This window comes from Epinephelus moara, chromosome 2 (genome assembly GCF_006386435.1).
Source record: "Epinephelus moara isolate mb chromosome 2, YSFRI_EMoa_1.0, whole genome shotgun sequence".
Taxonomy (NCBI): domain Eukaryota; kingdom Metazoa; phylum Chordata; class Actinopteri; order Perciformes; family Serranidae; genus Epinephelus; species Epinephelus moara.
The window spans coordinates 36,023,707-36,044,435 of NC_065507.1; the positions used below are offsets into that span (position 1 = coordinate 36,023,707).

General features: G+C 39.9%; 1 protein-coding gene across 1 annotated transcript; it reads right to left on the bottom strand.

The window, feature by feature from the left end:
* Positions 1-4,173: 4,173 nt before the first annotated feature.
* On the bottom strand, positions 4,174-8,190 carry LOC126400427 (dehydrogenase/reductase SDR family member 11-like). Its single transcript, XM_050061103.1, has 7 exons — positions 7,928-8,190; positions 7,175-7,384; positions 6,447-6,541; positions 4,947-5,076; positions 4,655-4,747; positions 4,493-4,558; positions 4,174-4,370 (listed from the first exon to the last, which is right to left on the bottom strand). Exons 1-7 carry the CDS (start codon positions 8,057-8,059, stop codon positions 4,329-4,331), a joined length of 768 nt encoding a protein of 255 aa, XP_049917060.1. The 5' UTR covers positions 8,060-8,190; the 3' UTR covers positions 4,174-4,328.
* Positions 8,191-20,729: the final 12,539 nt, after the last annotated feature.

The window sequence follows — 20,729 nt, forward strand, 5'->3', positions numbered from 1 at the left end:
TTTGTAGTAAAATCTGATCAGGTTTTGTACCTTGTCCACTTTTTCTGTTGGGATGGGCTGTAGACTGACTTGGCAGAGTTGGCTGCCAACATGTTTTTAGTGGTCTTGCCACTTTAAGTGTTGACGAACTCGGACAATAGGTCTTTGTTAAACAGTCAAAGTATAAGGTGTAAGAAAACCCAAAATGTAATGTCCTCATATGAGGACACAGGGTCACAGGAGGTTTAATATTGTAAACATAAAGGTCATTTGCAAATAGATTTCACTGGTTTTGCATTGTTGATTACTGAGAGGGCATCAGGAATAAGTGTCATTTCATCTACACAATAATCACCATCTACCAGCTGTCCTGAGTGTTCCCACCCCTCTTTGTGTCCTGATCCTTCACCTGTGTGCACATCTTCCCCTCATCAGCCCTTTAACCTCCTCAGTATATCCTGTGTACCTGCCCAGTATCTCTCCTTTGCCATGTTTTCTGCTGTAGCTCCTGGCTTTGTTTCTTGCCTGTTTTTGATCTGCTTGTGTGATCCCCTTTGGTTTCGTTTGCCTCTGCTGACTCTGCACCTCGAATCAGAGTATCTGTTTATACTGACTACTGATCAGGCACCAGTGGTCTGTTCTTCCCAAATTTGACTCTGTATTTACAAGGGATCGCTGTGGCAGTAGAGCTTAAAACAGTAGCCTGCTGTGACTGAATGTAACTGATAAAGGAAAAAGGAAAATGTGTTTAATGTTGTCACATTTTGCCTAAAACCTGATCTATGTAAAAAGGTCTGTATCAGTGCCATAAGTGTTTTGGTGTTTGAGATCAGTGCGTACTACTGACAAATGAAAGCCTGCCTTTATCCTACTTGAGCTGTCTTCCCAGCCTCAGTTTTGAATTGTAACACTGACTGGGGACCACTAGGTGGCAGTATTGTCTAAACATTTGATAGCAGTGTTCAAGGATACAGGAGGGAAGTGGACATGTTGTTGGTTAGACTACAGATAATCCATGCAATGCCATGTATTTTGTAATTCATGTCAAAGGTATTTGAAAACTGAATATAGCTGAAATGTGCTTCTAGACTCTCTTAAGTGCAATGTCACATTGGTGTCCAGCCACTGCTATGTGTGCATATCATATCACTGGGTCAAAATGGACACAGTCTGGGTCACTACAGCACCAATGAGCCACTGTTAAAAATTGATTGTTGTACAAAACAATGTGTACATGTTCAAAACAGCAAAGGAAACAGATTATATTAGTTAACAATAACTGACATGTAAATTAATTAGATTATAACAGTTTGCAACTGGAGCTGCAATGATAAGTCGATTGTAGTTGTAGTTGTTGTTTTCAATTATTACATTAATTAACTAATTTGATAATCAATTAATTGGTTTAAGAGATTTTCAAGAAAAAAAAAGCTAAAATTCTCTGATTCCAGCTTCCTAAATGTGATCATTTTCTGTTTTTTTCTCCTCTATGACACTAAACAGAATATATTTGCATTGTGATGCATCATCTTGGGCTTTGGGAAACACAAATCATCACATTTCATTTTTCACCACATTTTATAGATCCATCAACTAATCGATTAATTGAGAATCAACAGATAAATTAAATATAACTGTTAACTGCAGTCTTATCTGTAAACATGCCATATTTTAGTTTGGGCAAATAGTCCAACAGTGATATAAAAAAACAATAACAATAACACTGAATTAAAACAACCCATTGTCTTGTGTAGCTTTCTATATATGAGTACTGAGTAAAGTTAACCCATTGGTGCTATATTGACAAGATTGGGTTGGATTTGACCCAGTGGTTTTCAGTTTCCACATGTCAGGAAAATACATTTCTTCTCACATTCTGCTACATATTCCAGGTATTTTTTAATCTATTTGTCTTCTTTTTTTACATCCATTTGCATCCCTGGTATCCAACTGATGGATTTGACCTTTCAGTGTTGGTGGGGCAGAAGTTATTACATGACTATACCCTATTGGGATAGTTGTAACTTTTTAATATGGGGTTGTATGGTGTACTTATTCGTAGTCAGTGTATTACATACAGTACAGTAGATGTCAGCACACCCCCAATTTGAAGAAGCAGGCTGGAGACTGACACAGAAGCTCAGCAATGTACTGCTGTGGAGGGGTCAGCAACAAAATATATTTTTGCCCACTAAGAAAAAATCAATATCAGTTTTAAGTGTTTGCTATATTAAGAGTATTTTCACCTCTTTGCCTCTCTGTTCTGATGGGAAACCTGTTAACAGTTTCAGTTCCCCATCTATTTTTTTCAAAGCCTGACTCCACTGTTTTTTTCAGTGCAGTCAGGCTTTGAACTGAGCACTATAATGGCTTCATTTTTCATTTGAAAATCACTGTCTGACAGCATGATGAAGCTCTACAAATATTTTAAATATAGGGTACACCTCAATTGACATAGATTCTTTTAGGAGGCTTAAATATGTTTTGTTGCTGACCCCTCCACAGCAGTACATTGCTGAGCTTACATGTCAGACTCCAGCCTGCTTCTCCAAACTGGGGGCATGATGACTGACATCTACTGTATGTAATATACTGACTATGAGTAAGTACCCCATAAAACCCCACCTCAAAAAATCTGAACTATCCCTTTCTTCTACATCAGCCTCAACAGTGTCCCAGAATTAAAGAGCAACAGCCATAATGACAAAACAGCCATCAGCAACAAAGTCAGACCAACGAGAGAGTGAGAAAGAGAAATGAAAGAAACAATAAGAGGCAAGAGCTGGAGAGAGTATTTCAAGGTAATACAGAGAAAAATGGATGTGGGAGAAGACTGATGATGAGAGAGAAGATTTAAGGAAAACTGGAAGAGAAAATGGAGAGAGGGAAATGAGGGTGATGAATAGAAAGGGGCAAGAGAGAGAAGGAAAAGCAGAGGTTAGACAAGGGGTGGAGGTAAAGGTGAGGATGAAAGAGAGACAGAGAGGTATCAAAATGAGTGAATGAGAGTTCCAGATGTAACTGGGGCTGTCAACCAGGCTCAGTTTGTCAGTTTGTTGCTGTGGCAGCAGCAGTGAAGCTGAAAAGCACTGCAAGACTGACATCTAGTGGAAAGGAAACTAACAGCAGCTTATCTGTATTTATGGGCTGGGTGGTACCACTTTGGTCAGTCTTGTACCATGAAATCTGCTTTCTCAGGCATGACAATAAATGAAACTTTGCACATAGTCCAATGCCAAACTTCCTCAACTAAAAATGTGCTTATAGTCCTGATAGTGGCACTACTGCAACTAAAGTCTCAAGTTTAAAACTGAAAAAAAATCAGAACAAATCAGTCAGACGTGCTACGACTTTGCAACTTTCACTAAAATGTAGTCCAAATACAGCCAAAATTTTACACACCTGGATCTGGCAGGAATGATGAAGCTTAACAGCCTGTTTTTGCAGAAACCGTAAACAAATTACATCCGTCTCATCTAATATTTTTTGTTCTGTCAACACCAAATTCACAACCCAAAATCTTCAGACTGTCCTCTACAAACGATCCAGCCAGGTTTTTGCAATATCACAGATTGAGCCCACATTACATCAAAATGTTTTAGTACAAACAACATAAAGAGCGACAACAAATTCTCATTACATGAATCTCCAGTGTTCATTGAAAAACAGGACAAAATTTTGCCATCATGGTAGGACTACTTTGGTCAATTTCAAAATTATATCTCAAAAGCTGAATTTTTGACAATATTTTGACTTTTATCCTCGTGTAAACTATCAACATCAACGGGAATAAGTGCATTTTTACACATCAGTTTGTGTATTATGAAGCAATCAGTCTTTGTAAAAATCTCAGAATGTCGTCCTGTTAACTGATTTTTATTTATTTATTTTAACACTAGTTTAAACTCTGTCTCTATATGCAACCCTTGTGTCATTGTGAAGCCAATCAGTAGTTTCTCACCTGGCAGGAAGCTCAATAAGATCTTGATTTGCCCTTGGGGTCTAAGGTTGTAAGTTTGAGTCCTGATGCCTACTGAAGCATTGTCCTGTGTTGGTTAGAGATAAGTAATTTCTAAGATATTTTTAATTCAGTAAGTTTAAGTTATGGTCAGGATTGGTGCATCTCTGTGATCTACTTGTTTACTGCCCAGCTACAATGTATGACAATAAAAATGAAGTAACTGAAGCAACAAATTTTATCTTCAGATCAGACATTTTATTCCATACAAGTGCAATTTATTGTAGAAATTTAAACAAAATTAATTCCATGATCAGATAAAGTAATTGTAGTGAACCAAGTAGATTAAGACAGTGTCAGTACATTAAATCAGCCGTCTCATGTTGCATAACTATGACACCTGCTCCACAGGTCGCATCTGAATGTCGCCAATCTAAAAGTAAAGACATGTAAAGGTTATCTCAGTATGTGTCGATTAATGATATGTCAACAGTGAAATAGCAAAGGTTGAACACGTGTGATAAGTCACAATAGAAAGCACATGAAATGACATACCTGCACATGGGGAGGGGCACTTAGGACATATGTTACAGCATTTGCAACATCTATTGCTTCCAAAGGCTGTAAGAGAAGTGAAAGGTGAAATAAAAATATGTACTGCTTAAACGGTTCAGATACTTTTTCTATTCTGGTGAGAATGTAGGAATAATATTTTACCCTAAATTTAGTGTATACAGCGGCAGCTTTGTCAGCATTGTCACTGTAGAGACGTGGAGCAAATTCTGTCTCCACCACACCAGGAGAAATACACTGTAAAAAGAGTGGATCATATCAGACATGAGCAAACTTTATGAAATACCGTGCTCTTGTAACAGCCAATACTGGTGTTAATGATGCTGTGGTAGATTTTAGATTTATCTTTAGACATGTTAATTGTTTGATAAAGCACAATGCAGAGTTGCAGGTGTGTAAATGTGTAGGGTAAAAAGTATTTTTTAGGATCTCTTACTGTGGCTCTGATGTGGGTGTTTGCTTCACGCAGCTCCTGTCTCAGACCCTCCGTCAGGGCCGTCACAGCAAATTTGGTGGAGCTGTAGAAATGTACATCAGTACTGGGGACAACACGATGTCCGCTCATGCTGCAACAGAAGAAGATACATGAGATGCAGGAAGAATTAACCAGCACCAGCATTTATTGATATGATCTCAGTCTCTAGTAGTTGTAAATGTAAAAAAAAAAAAAAAATCCTAAAAATGTAAATCTGACTGATTTGTTATCGAGAATTATCATTTAAAGTGACAGTTAACCCCAAATCAAAAATACATACAGTCCCATGCAAAACTATTGGAACGCAGGGACATTTCCTCTGTTTTTTGTTGTACACTGAAGACATTTGGGTTTCAGATCAAAAGATTAATGTGAGACAAGAGTTCAGAAATTCCACTTTTATTTCCTGGTATTCAAATCTAGATGTGTGCAGAATGAATTCAGAAGCCACTTTACAGAGAAATGCATCCGAACTAATCGGGAGGAAATTCCTAATGCAGCAAGACAATGATCGAGAACACAGTGCCAACACAACAAAAGTTAAAGGAAAGGTGTAGACTGGCCAAGTCAATCACCGGACCTTAACCCTGTGAACCCTGAGCAAATTAGCTTGAATTTCTTTTAAAAACATGGGATGAAAACAATGAGCAACGGAAATGACCCACAAATTTGCAAAAAAAATCAGTAAAAAGAGAAAATTAAAACAAGAAAAATAGCTTAAAAAAAGGAAGAAAATAAAAACCAAGGAAATGACATAGAAAGAGTGCTAAAAAATTATAGTAATTCTACAACATAATTTTAAAATGTAAAAATATTATTATAAATATTTTTTCCAATTTTTTTTTCATTTTCAAAAAATAATTTTCTGAATCTATTTTTTTCTATTTCTATATATATATATTTTTTTTTTAACAATTTGTGGCACATTTCTTACTAAGTTACTCATTGCCTTTTTTCCCATGGTTTCAAAAGAAAACCAATTTGCTCAGGGTTCAAAGGTTTAAATACTTGTGAAAGGCGCCTGAAAGCAACACAGGCTAAGTGATGTTGCTCCAGGTTTCAAAGGGTTAACCCAATACAGCATGCTCTTCACTTCCTGAAGAGGAGACTGGGTTCAAACAAAAGGTACTATATCCTCCTGAGTTGTTGAACACATCTAAATGTAAATACCAGGAAATATATATAATATTCTGAACTCTTGTCTCATATTCACCCTTTGATCTGAAACTCAAATGTGTTCTGTGTACATGAACAGCTCTACTTTGGTCCATACATGGGTGATCCTTTATTATACTTATCAGAATAAGATGATAAAATACACAGCTCTATTGAGTAATGTTGCCATAGTGGAAATTTGAATAGAGATGATAATAATATTTGAAATTTTAGTCTAAAGGAAACAGATTGTGGGACAGGCCCTGAAATATTAATTAAACTTACTGTACTTCACAAAAACTGTACCTGTTTAAGTTTATGATGTGCCCATCGTCAACATTTCTTTCTTTCATTGACTGATACGCTTCACGGGTGCATATACACAATGCAAGAACATTCACCTGCAAGACACAGAGAAGGAAAGCAACAAGTTAAGACATCAATACCTTCCAGTTAATGGCCTCTAGTCTGATGGTGGAGAACAACTGGCAACAGAAATTCCAATCATACACAGAGAGGTAACTCAACCATTCATTAACATACACAAGAAAACTGCTTTTTTAGCCACTTTGCAAACTATAAATGAGTCAGCCTAAAGGTGTAGGAGACATTTCCCTGTTTTCAGTTGATACTGAACTCAGTGGAAACCTGTTCCGTCTGGGATAGGCTCAGGTTACGGAAACGAATGAATGAACTCAATGTTTCCTTTTAGATTTGCTGAATGTTTTCTTTGTGTGCAATTTGTTTTTCTTAGAAGTCACTGTATCTGAAAAAGTGAAGCTTTACTGATCTATAATGTTGTCATGGCTCCCTATTTTTGTCTTGTCATGGTGGAAAAAAACCAAAGATGTAACTAATAACATTAACAATGTCTCTGTTCAGTTCCATGCAAATGTCCCAGTGAGTCATGACAGAGACAGTATGACCAATACCGGAACCCTGAAACTGAGGCAGCTAAATTTGTACTGTATTTTACAAAGATATATTTTTATCATATTTGATTTCTAAAATAAAAACACTTGTGATGATCTTACATCTAGCATGTTCTTCCAGCCACTGGTTTTGCCATTCAACAGTGACTCTGGATGAGCCAGCCCAGCGTTGTTGATGCACACATCCACCCCCTTGTGCTGCGCCTTGATGGCAGCAAACATGGACAGAATCTCTTCCTCGTTGTTCAAGTCACACTTGAAAGGCACCAAAACACCGCTGTGGCCTGCACTTTGACACTCGGCTGCCAGTTTCTGAAATCAAACACAAATAAAGTTGTCAAACAATCAGCTTTACAGTCACCTCAGCTGATTACACAATCCACCTCATGTGTCGATCAAAGGTTTATTTTGACATGAACACGATTACTGTAGATCTGTAGATTTAGGGAAAACCTGGCTTTACATCTAATGCAACTGCAAGAAAAGTATTTAGATGAATACATAATCACCTTTTGGGATTTTAGGGGCTCCAGAGACTTAAATACATAGGCTAAAGTTTATCACAGAGCCTTTTGAGTGTGTGTGTGTGTGTGTGTGTGTGTGTGTGTGTGTGTGTGTGTCTTTTGTAGCCAACAAAGATACATTTTACGTTTTTAAGTTTTAATTAGTTAAGCTACTTTGAGTACTGAAACAAAGTTTTAATTAGTTAAGCTACTTTGAGTACTGAAACAACAGATGCATTTATCAACAGTCACTTCCGCTTTGGAAGTTTAGCTAGACAAGTTAAACTTAACTTGGACGGACTGTCTCACCTCAGGGTGCAGAAAAGTCTGCACTATGAAGTTCAGAACAAACCTGTATTTTTTCGACGTCCCTGGCACAGCCCACCACCTTCATACCGTACCGGACCAGCTCCTTCGCTATGGCCGCCCCGATCCCGACCGAAGCTCCGGTCACCAGAGCCACTCTGCCCCCCCAGCGGTCCATCACAGTCCACACACCGGTTACCTGCTGTGAATACAGCCTCACGTTAAATGAGGAGAGGGACACCGAGTTTGGCAGCAGAGACAGAGGCTCTCCTAAACTCCTACAGTGGGTGGCTCCTGAAGGCAGCAAAGCGGAAGTGGTTCAGTTCCGCTCATGCTCATTACGTCATTGTGCTGCATTCAGGGAAAATGCGCGCTGTAGGATTGCATGTGGCGTCTCATATAAAACCCCTTGACAGTTCCTACAATTTTATTCCATTAATATTCTATATTTCCATGTTTGTTTGTTTGTTTGTTTTATTACATTTGATTTATATTATTGTTGTGCCCTCCCTGTAATTTTACTCATGCATTTCAGCATTATTTATACTTGTACTTCCCTTTATTCTGCATGTACAGCAGCCTACATACTTTTTGTACTTCTAGCCTATATTATTTTACTTCATCTGTATATTTCATTTTAGCATGAATTAAAATATAGTACATATGCCTACATAGTTTACTATGTATATATATATATATATATATATATACATATATATATATATATATCTTTATTTTACTATGTATATTGAGTATCTTTGGCGCACACACACACACACACAAACAAAATTATTTCGAGATGACTGTATTTCTCGTTATTGCTTATTTTATCATACATTCATAGTGCACCTATATTTCATGATGCAAAGAGATTTTTTTGTATGTAAATGTCTCCATATGTGTATATGTGTACATTGTACATCTATGCCACTGTTTCCTTTCTCTGTCTTGTGCAGTTGTGGCACACGAATAACCTAAACTTTTGTCCATCTCCCAAGACAGAACTAATTCAATTCAAATCAACAAACTATGATATGTAAAGGACAACAAGCTTAATCATTTTAATATCCAGCCCTTGTGACAGATGCTTAGAAATGCAAATCATTCATTACACACACACACACACACACACACACACACACACACACACACACACACACACACATATATATACTAATTATATATATAGTTTTTTAATGCTGAAACTACATCCACTTTATATCAGATACCAATTACTGTCTTCACTTAACATAAAGATTCAAGTGGGAAAGGCAATTTTTAATTTTTTCTTAAAATAATTTGATAGTGAGATCCTCAGCTGGTTAGGCTCTGTACATAGATATTAAAGGGACTAATTTAAGCATGCAGATCTTATGAAACAGGTCATTACACTGAGGAATATGATGTATATATATGTGTCATATTAGTGAAAATGTTCTACTGTATGCCGTCATATAAGTGCTAATATTTGTGCTACACTAAAATAATATCATTAATGATATAAAAATACAGACAGAACACATTGCAAGTTAAATGGCTATATGAAATTTAGCACAAATAGATATCAAAAAGTAAAAATAGCAATACCAAAAACATCAGTGCACGTGGCCTGACAGTATTACTTGTACAAGGAGTAGCAATAACAAGTAATTTAAGATGAATTACAATCTGTCATTTACTGATAACTTTAACTGCTAGAAAACATCGAATAAATAGTTTACCCACAAAATAACATTTTGCAGATCCATAAGTCATGCAGTGTTACCTTGATTTCATAAGGAAAACTATTTTTCTCACATAGCTCCAAGGAAAACATTTTGATTTAATGATTGATTGGGGACTGTGTTTAACAACAGCAAAACTATATCAAAACATCCACCTATAAAATCTCTGACAACTCATGCAGTACAATCCAAGTCTCATTTATCCAGTCGTACGCTCAGTACTACCCAATCACATGCATTTTGTTTTGGGTGAAGTATTCCTTTAAGTAAAGAAAATCCATGTTGCACCTAAATAAGTTCACCATACTGTATCTGATCAGGTGGAGATTTTTCTGTCAAACAAATCTAAACTTCATCATTCAAGCTGTGAGTTTTCAGGCCAAACCCCTGTGAATAAGGGTCCATTCACTATCGTATGGATATCCCTCTTCTTCAGTGTTTGCTGTGTATCAGCGGTCATAGAGAAATCAGGAGTCATAAAAACTAAAGCATGCGATGTGGGCGGGATTGATCGGTGGGTCTATCTGTCTTATAAGAGGCTGGTTGAACTCTCCCCTGGCATCATCCTTCACAACCCTCAATTTTATTCAGGCACACTCTGACAGCTACAGTACAGTCACAATGTTGCTTGCACCTGTTTTATTTTTGTTTGCATCTTCCATGACGATTGTCTCAGGGGCAGGTATGTTGTCTAAGGAAGAAAAACAAATTAATTGATTCAGTATTTTAAAAATGTGTTCAGTGTACAGAGGCTTTTTTTGGTAGCATTTTGTTTGTTAATAAGTCACATGATATGAGATACTGATGTTTGGGCTTTTTATTTACAAATGAGAAATTTCAAATACATATTTTCGCTTAGTTTGCTCTACAGAGTATTCTGCAGCTGCAGGTTTGGATTTGTTCTTGCCGTTTTTATTTTCAATTATGACTTATTTCAAACCTGTTCTTGTAGATTGGTGTTACCAGTCCCAAGTTACATGCAGTCACGCCTGCACAGGTACACCTCAAGATAAGCTGCTGACCATAATATTTTTAAACAAAAGAAGAAAACATACAGTAGTAAAGTTACCTTTTTCACCCTCCTGCAGGTCCAGCGGTATGGGAAGTGGTTTCACAGCACTGCAATGGCAGACGTCAGTCTCTAGTTAACATTGTTACAAAGAGAATGAAACCAGATGAATCTCTCACTCCTTTTGAGTTCATTGGCTATCAAGAGGCTTTTCATGGACGCCTCCTAAACACCGGCCACACTGGTACAACTTTGTAATAAATGTAGTATCATTTGCAGAAGAAGATTTGGTAAAAGGACAATAAGTCAACTAATGATTTTAAATCAGCTGTAAAATTGTCATAAGGCAGTAACCTCAGCCATAAACCACTGAGATAATAATCTTATATGGTATACAAGGCAGCAAAAAGGATAATAATATGATAATGGTATAATAAACTAGAACTCCCGCCTTACAGTTGTATGCCTCCAGACTCATATCTAGCCATGACAGTAGACAATGCTTCAAATATGGATGTTGCTGCAAAGTAGTTACATCTTCTGAAACATGGATGCTTCACACACATCTTAAATATGGCAGCACAGAAGGTCTATACAATCTGCACAGTTTTAAGGTGGACACCCATGATTACAGAATACAGTCACTAATCCTGTATCTGACCGAATGTCTCCCCTTCTGTTCCTGAGTTATGATGTTGAATTATGGCCAGAAAAGTATTTCTGCAGAACATTATGATGTTACAGTGAAATTGACCTTTGACCTTTTGGATATAAAATGTCAGCACTTCATTATTTCATTCTATTAGACATTTGTGTGAAATTTTGTCATAATATATAAATTATTGAGTTATGGACAAAAACATTTTGTGAGGTCACAGTGACTTTGATCTTTGACCATGTACACTGATAATCTTTCTTTCGTGATTGCTGCAGCAGCTCTATAATGTCTTCCTGAGGGCAGTTTTTTAAATTCTTTAAAAGGTGGATGAACAGGATCAGCCCCAAGTTGAACTATTGACTATTTGTTTTACCCATGTTTAATGTATTGTAATATTGTGATTTCTGAATATTTTACTTGCATTTGTCATTTTATGTTCAGTACAATGTTTACTGAGTGATATTATAAACTCTGGTCCCATGTGATCTTTTATGTGTTCTTTTTATGTTCTTTCACAAAACACTACAGTTAATGGAGTGGGCCATCTGATTAATTGTAGACCTTTACAGCTTTTGTTTTTAATGAAATAACTGATAAATACGGTGGTCCTGAGGGTCAAAACACATTTCAAAACATGTAAAAAGTGGTTTGTTGTGTTTTGTGAATGTTTTTTTTGTGAAATGTTTTGTGAAATGTCATGTGTTTTATGAAATAGAATAGAATAGAATAGAATAGAATAGAAAGAACTTTATTTATCCCAAAGGGAAATTCAGTTGTCCAGCAGCTCATAAAAGACAAAAAAAAACAAATAAAATAAAATACATTCAAATAAGTGCATATAGAGATTAAATTAAAATAGAAATTGTCCATTACACAGTCCAATCCAGTTGTGAAAATTTGTTAGTGTGCGTGTGACTGGATTCAGAATGTATTAAACTGTCTTATTGCCGTGGGGAGGAAGGATCTCCTGAAACGCTCTGTTCTGCAACGCAGTGAGATGAGCCGACTGCTGCAGCTGCTCCTCTGTCGCTCCAGGAGGCTGTGGAGAGGGTGTCTGCTATTGTCCATTATAGCTTTCAGTTTGTTCAATGTGGCCCTCTCCACCACAGTTCTTAGTGGGTCCAATCTCCTGCCAAGCACTGAGCCACCTTTTTTAACCAGCCTGTCCAAATGCTCTGTGTTTTTGTCTGTCAAGCTGTTTCCCCAACACACTGCAGCCTAGAGAAGTGCACTGGCCACCACTGTGTGATAGAAGATGGTCAACATCTCCACACACAAATCAAAGGATCTCAGTGTCCACAGGAAGAATAGGCAGCTCTGTCAGTATTAGAGGACCAGTCCAGCTTATCATCCAGGAGGACCCCCAGATATTTGTAGGTGTGCACCACCTCAATGTCCTCACCCTGTATGGAGACTGGTTGATGGGGTGACCTCTTTCTTCTGAAATCCACCACCATCTCCTTAGTTTTTGGCTGTGTTCAGGTTGAGACAGCATTTACTGCACCAGTCCCTGAAGGCATCCACGAGGTCCCTGCACTCCTGTTCCTGAATGCTCCTGATACAAGCCACAATAGCTGTATCATCATAGTATTTTTGTATGTGGCAGGATACTGAGTTGTACTTAAAGTCCGCTGTGTAGAGTGTGAACAGGAATGGTGCTAAAACAGTTCCCTGTAAAGCACCAGTGCTGCTCCTGACCATCCCAGAGACACAAGCCCTTTTTAAATAGGAATTTTGCAAATTTGCAGGAAAGCCCAATCAATCAATCAATCAATTTTATTTATAAAGCCCAATATCACAAATCACAATTTGCCTCACATCACAAATCACAATTTGCCTCACAGGGCTTTACAGCATACGACATCCCTCTGTCCTTATGACCCAATCAGTCTTTTTTCAGCATTGGCAGTATGAAAACAAAATCGGGGAGTGCAGCAAAATGCCGCCTGCCTAGTTTTGTTCATACAGAATGTGCCATTTTTGGGGGGGCGTGAGCAAGTAACAAAATGTGTAGCTCAGCGTGTGACATAAACAGTGACGTACTCCGAGAGAAGCCGCGGCCGGTCAGTCCTTCAGCGATTCTCTCATAAGTTGGCCCGTCCTTCACCGTTCCCGTCACTTGATGGTTAATGGCCTCTTCATTTGCAAGAGCAAGGAAGGCACGCAATTTCTTGTCTCCCCAGTTGCTCATCTTAACAGCGTCTTTTAGATTTGCGTTTCCCTCTTGCTACTAGCTGCTCATTCCTGCTATCAGCTGCTTCCTGTTAGTCCACCGCCAGTGGGTTGCATGTGCAGCATCATCAACAGCTCCTCCCACAAGTCATCAACAGCCCCTCCCTAGGTGGAAGGGCGCCTCATTCTTTTTAAACCAAAAAGGTTCTGCCAATATGTCTACCCTACGAGGCGGAAAATTGGGCACCTTGGATCAATTCGCAAATCCGGCTCTGTGTGTCTAAACGCTCGCAGCTTGCTGGCAAAACGGCCCAATATTCACCAAAAATCTGGCAGTGTAAAAGGGGCTACAGCTTCCAAGCCTGACTTACTGAGGCCGCTCTATCAGGTAGTAGTCTGTTATCCAGGAGGTCAGGAAGCAATCTACTCCCATCCCCTCCAACTGGTCTCTCAGTATGGGGGCTGGATAGTATTAAAAGCCCGTGAAAAGTCAAGGAAAAGGATCCTCACGCGACATCCCGGCTCCTCCAAGTAAGTGTAGGCCCAGTGCAGCATGTAAATGTGGCATGAGCAAGGGGAGAAGGAGGACTGTCGACAACGCCACCTAGGGGTATTTCCCCCCCAGGAAATTATGAAACTGGGTTTAACCACTTAAGCACAGGACACACAGATTCATCGACACCCAAGAAAAAACACAAAAGTTAAAAAAACAGAATGAATTTCAGTAAGAGGCCATCATTTGTTTTAATTTTTTTTTTTTTTTTTTTTTTTAAAAAGCAGCAGCAGCAAACATTGGAGAAATGTATTCAGTATATTTAATGTTACTTAAGTGGTTGAAGTAAATGTTTTGTTTTGGTTTGGTTTGGTTTGGTTTTACACAAATGTATTGATTGATGAACAAATGAATAAAACATTCATGCTTTATTTTAAAATGATGAAGATTTTGACCGCAAAGCACACTATTAGGGACTGCTGCTCTATACAATGCACTATGTGCACTATCTAAAGGCCTGGGTCGAGCAAAAGCTCTAGAATTAATACTCTGTTGCTTTAAAGCAGCATTCTGTACAGATGACCTTGCAAAAGTCAGACATGCACCACATTGGTTCATTATCAGTAGTCATGGGGACTCATTGATACAAAGTACTTCTATTTGCTGAGTCATGTCTGAAAGCAAAGATTTTTCCATGGCGTTTAGATCTTAATCCTGAATTGTTTGTTGACAGCTCATTTGCGCAGCCATTTTTCAGTGCACTGACTACAGTTCTGCGACATGCTTTAAACAAACAACTGATTGTGACTGTCACCATTCAAGAAGCTGAATTGCCTTGTCATAGTTAGTCTCTGATAAATGATTTCAGATTGCCTGAATTGCTGCTTCCATTTCCCAACAGAGACCTTTTAATAATGACAGGCAGCGCTGCATATCATTCCCACCCTTCAGAAAAATCTCAAAAATGTCAGCTTGTCACAAAGAAAAGTTTGTCTTCCATTTATAGACATGCATTTTTGATGTTTTGGCGAAGAACTTTCATTGTTTGGCTTTGTCCCTGGATAATACTGGACTTTCTGGGCCTTGGAAATAATACAGGCCTTCAATAAGACTTTGAATAGTTTAGATAACACTTTTACCGGCCATCAAGTGTTGAAGCAGAACCCTGCACCTACATGTACATCAGGACCTCAATAAATCTGCGTTTATGTCTGGAACCTCCCGTCTACAACAGGTTTGAGATGTGCGCTCATTGAGGACTTGGCTCAGATTCTGGAGTTACTCTCTAATCCTGAAGCAATCTGATCCCGTTTGATTAGGCGACAGGAACCTCTTGTGACCATATGCCTTTGCTGATGTCGACCCCAGCAGAATTTGAACCCTGGACCTTCTTCATGGAAGACGAGTGCTCTAAACTAGGGAGGCCCCAGCTCCATCATTGAGACCCAGTAATTCATTTTTGTACACTGAAGTACACATTCAAGTTTTAGACATAACTCTCATACTATACATGCCACTTTACTAAGTCCTCTTGTTTCTAAGAGAGGACAAATGTAGCTTTAAAATGATGTCCCATGTATGAGGGTGTGGCCTTGCCAACTTTGCGTTTCCTGTCTTTTCAAAATGGCTGCCATCAGCACAAGAAAGAAAGGTAAGCATAAAATTTTTATTTATAGCAACACTTTCTTTGTTTAGGTTAAAATGCTATGAATAAGCTGATGGCACACTAAAATGTAAGTGAATTCCACCAGAGATAAAAAATTATACCATTCTCATATGGTTCTAAGAAAACTCCGACCGCAATGATGCAATGATTGGCCGAGCGTCCTGTCTGTCTTCCCCACGTGGAGGCCTCCAACTTAACGTAACCACTCCCGTAACATCTCTCCTCGCCTCCAATGTAACATATGCTATAATGTTATATGACAACACAGCATCCAGTTGCTAATGGCTAACGTTAGCCTACTGTAGCGTAGCCTCTGAAACATTAACGTTATCTTCCTTGTGCGTTTCCACTTACTAGTAACGTTAACACTACTATCTATGGGTCCATGTCATTGGTCCGACAGCCCATTGGTCCGACATCCCATTAGTCCGACGACCCACGGTGCTGAACGGCTCCCGGCGGGCGTATTTCTACCTTGATGGTGCGCCGCGACCGGCTCTGGGTCAGCTGGGAAAGGCTTGAGGCGAAGCAGGCTCACAGCTTATGTGTTTGTCACTTTCTTTTTCATTTTAACCCACACCATGATCTTTTCCTGACCTTAACCAAGTGGTTTTTATTCCTAAACCTAACCAGACCTTAACCACAGGGCATCATGATGATTTCGGAACGGACTTCGGAACAACGGGTTTAATATGGTCGGAACAATGGGATGTCGGACCAATGGGCAGTTCCCCTATCTATATCGTTAGCACTGTAACCTTATTCTAAAACTCATAAGTCATCACTGACTCCCGTTCGAACTCCGGGGTTGCGTTTGACTGTCTTGGTTGTAACGTTACACTCGCTCTCCTCTTTGGTGTATCTAACGTTACCTTGCCAACACCTACGTCTAAAAGTGTGTATTGTTAAGGCCCTGTCTATACGTAGGCATATATTTTTTTAATCGATATTTTTCCGCTCCATTTTAAAATAATAATTTTGTCCACACGACTTTCGTTATACAAAATATCTGTGTGCACTAGAATGCAAAAAAAAAAGAAGAAGAAAAAAAATCCAAATGCTGGCATTGCAGTGTCCATACAGACAGCATTCTGCTGCAGCGCCACATCAGACCTGCCTGCTGCTCTGACTACGTTATTTCCATAATTAAAAGCCACCATTTATGTAGCCATGCAAGCCACTGCATTGTCAACACCATGGTTCTTTCACAATAGAAAGACTTGTGTTATCAAAATGAAGGGATTTTGTCCACAAAAAGGTTGTCAGGGAGCTGTGATGCTCTTGTTATGCAAAAGTTTTCCTTCTATTCCTCACTGACAGCAATCCCACTCTGGAAAGTATGCCACCATCTGCTGGTTTGACTGGAGGCCTGTACTACAAAGCAGGTTTTGCCGTTAGTGAGGTAACTTTAGGGTTAAAGGAGCTATATGTAAGAAATCTAAAGCAAATAGTCATAAAATCATCCTAATATGTCACAGAGACTAAGGAATAATGTTCATATAACATACTGATCTCACGGAAAACAATAGCACAGCCAGAATATTCGCATTTAAAAAAATTTTTTACAGTCCGCAAATCATGTTTATGTTTTGAATTTGTGTTTTGGCCTGTTGCGCCACCCACCTCCGTCTACCAGTCACGCAGTCAGAAGAGTCTCAGCATCAGTTACAGTTACGACTGAGCTACAGCAGCACGGCAAGCAGCATTAGCAGTGTCCCGGTACATAGCATTAGCAGCCGGCTCCTCCTCAGCTGTATACCGGCAGCAGCGTTAGCAGTGTCCCGGTACATAGCATTAGCAGCCGGCTCCTCCTCAGCTGTATCCCGGCAGCAGCATTAGCAGTGTCCCGGTACATAGTGTTGGGAATAGAATGATTTTATGTGTTTTACTATAAGTTGTGTTTCACTATATAAGTTTTAGATGTGTGAACAATGAGAATACTGAGATGATTTCAGCTGATCTGAATGTGTTTGCTTTGCAGAAGTAGAGAAGTACAGGAGAGGAAGAGACATGAAGTCTGAGGAGAACATACCGCAATGCTTAGATAATTAGTTTCATATATGGTAAAAAGAATAGAAAGTGATGTACAGATAGTAAGGTACAGCACGTGTAGGGAGTTGTGTTGTTCTCTTGTCTTTCAAAACAGGAACCACGCCCCCACCGCCAGCGGGAAGGAGTCAGATTAACACGAGGCAGGGGCGTGGTGTGGTGAAGGAGGAAGTGGAACTGCCAATGAGAAGAGGACAACGCCTTGCGTGCACAATGACACTCTGTTACGCTCAAATATACTGGGTCAGGGAAAGGACAGGAGGTCAGACTTCGTGAACTGACACACCTTTGTTGTTCGTCAGGGACGTGAAGTTGAGACCCAGAGCTCTGTAATTTTATTCCTTTACTGCTTAATAAACTACATTAACTGAGACCGAATATCTTCTCCTATTGCTTCATTAAAGAACACGCAGGACTGAGTTCACACATAGCACACTGGAGAGTAGGATGAGCCTCGAGTCCCACAATTGGTGACCCTGACGTGATGAAGCCGGAGAAGTGACGGGACAAAAGACATTCAACAGCGGAGGACAGCAGTATCGTGACAACACATCGAAGTTCTGCAATTGGAAACGCTAAAACTTGTGTTGTCATTGTACTAAAGTCTCCTAGTCTAAAATGTACTGGAATAAAATTAAAACAAAACACAAAAGTGAAGAGTGCAGAGGGTGAAAGGCCCTGGAGCAAATCATAAATTTGACTCCTAAATATGAAACATAGTCGGGTGAAAAGCCCTGAGACTAGGTTTTCCATCTAATCTCTAAAAAAGAAAAAGACGAGTGTCCGGAGGTGGATAAGCTCGGGGGGGACCCATAAGGTTGCTCCTTGGACAGCTGAGAATATAGTCTGAAGACACGGGTTGTCTGAGGTTGAAAGACCTTTGTGTAGATTGTTACAACACAAAAAAGAGGTTACAGAGTTCTGCGGGCAGGGGAGCGTTTTCCATGTGATCCCTAACACTGAATACTATCGCTCATGTTGAGACATCTATTCAGTGGTCCGCAGAACCACCCTGATATTGGGAGTGTAAATAAATAAGTCTTTTAAGGGGATATTGTTTTGTGGGTGGCTTACCGACAACCAGCTATTTTACGGGGCGAGAGAGTTGTGTAGAGTCTATTAGAGGTGACTCAAATTCCTGCTCTCTCAGTGCCTGAGCGGTGGTCGTGTTCTGTGGGGAAGAAAAAGAGGAAGCTGTGTAATTTTGCCTTAAGATAGAAGCCAGTTGTCGCCGAGCTATAGGCATCCCGCACCCTCCTAGGAGAGCGGTGTAGAAGCTTGGATGTGTCGGCCTGCAACTGGTGGAACTTAAGCAGCGAAATCACAGCGATAAAAGGGGAATAATAAGCCCGCGTGGACTGCATTGTAGAGCGGTCACGTGGCACAAAGCATTGTGTACAGTTTTGTTTTGTTTTTGTTTTTTATTGTGTGCAGCAGTACCTTACTGGTAGAAACAAGTCAGAGCGGAAGAGGGACAGAGAAACGTGATGATCGGCGAATTCGACAGGGACTGTCGCGAGCAGGGAGGCTGCCCTCCCATGCTGGTAAAAACTCAGTTTAGGGAAATTAGAAAACAGTTGTTGTCAGGAGTAGAGGATAAGCGGAGACAGGAAGTTGGTAGGGAGTTTGATGAGCTGTGGAAGGCATTACAGGCACAAGGTGAGTTGCCTGGGGATGATGAGGCGGGAAACGTCACAAAGAAATTGCAGGCTGCAGAAGTAAAAGCACGAAATGATTTGGAAGAACACGCTAAAAAGGAGAATGAACCTAAATTTATAAAGAGAAAATGGAAAAATCAGAAAGAAATGAAGGAGCGCAAACGAGCTCTGCTCCATCAGATGGCAGTTACAGCCATGGCCTATTGGAAAAACACAGACAAAAGTCACAAAAAACAAAACAAAGATAAGCAACCTCTGTCTGCTCCTGCACCGCATCCAGCCTCACCACCACCAGAGCCCACCTCTAATAGGTTGTATCCTGAGCTACCCCAAACACCCACAGCTCCAATTCCCCCACCATATTCAGGGAAGAATATGCAAATGCCAATGTTGATGATTAAAGACGGTGTGCTTAATACAGATGTGCTAGGGGAAGAAGAGTATGTGAGGGCCAAAGAGGAAGTGATGACCCTTTTGGTCTCATACACATGAGACCACTCACACCTTGTCTTCTCCTGAGTCTGAGTCCGAATCTGAATCAGTAGGCGGCCCTCCTAACAGGGTGGCCGTCTCCATTTCAGTCATCTGATATGGTGGGAGCTGTGGATGTTTTCTCTCCACAGCTGACACTATGATTCTTTCACAGAGGGACCGGATACATGGGATACAACAACAACCACATAATGCTAACACCGCGAGCATTCCAACCAGAGACAAGAATACCAATACCACTAAATCTTTCCACTTACCGAACCACTTCTCGAAGATACCACCCAGGGGTTTATCAATACCTGAGTGTTCATGCATTTCCTCAGAGAGCGTGCGCAGCCCTTCTAGCGCCTTAGTTACTGACCCGTCTGGAGCTGTGTTATTTGGAATGAAGGTGCAGCAGAGGCCCTGGAACATAGAGCAGACACCCCCTTTCTCCACCAAAAGCATGTCTAACGCAATTCGATTCTGTACTGTCATCAGGGAGGTGGCTGCCAGTTGTTCAGAGAGTCCCCCGACTGCGTCCCTAGTGCTGTTGGCCAGTCTAAGAACATTGTAATGCACATAATTCTTTGCAATTTCACCCTGTCCCTGATACACAGTTTTCCTTGCCACATAATTCTTTGCAATTTCACCCTGTCCCTGATACACAGTTTTCCTTGCTCACATGGCCTGGGCGACCAAGTCACACCAGTCCACGTGAGCACGAAATTCCAGGTTGGACACCACCTGCTTTTATGCGTTAGCATACATAAATACACATCGTACCCCCTCCAATTTCGATCCTTTCCTTTACAGTCTATTACGGAACACAAGTCAAACTGGAACCCTGTACTTTGCCCCATGATGTATGTCAATTCTACTCCACCATACTTAGCTATGCAGGAGTCTGACGTTCCACTCCCTGGTGCGTTTCTCCTGGTTCGGTTT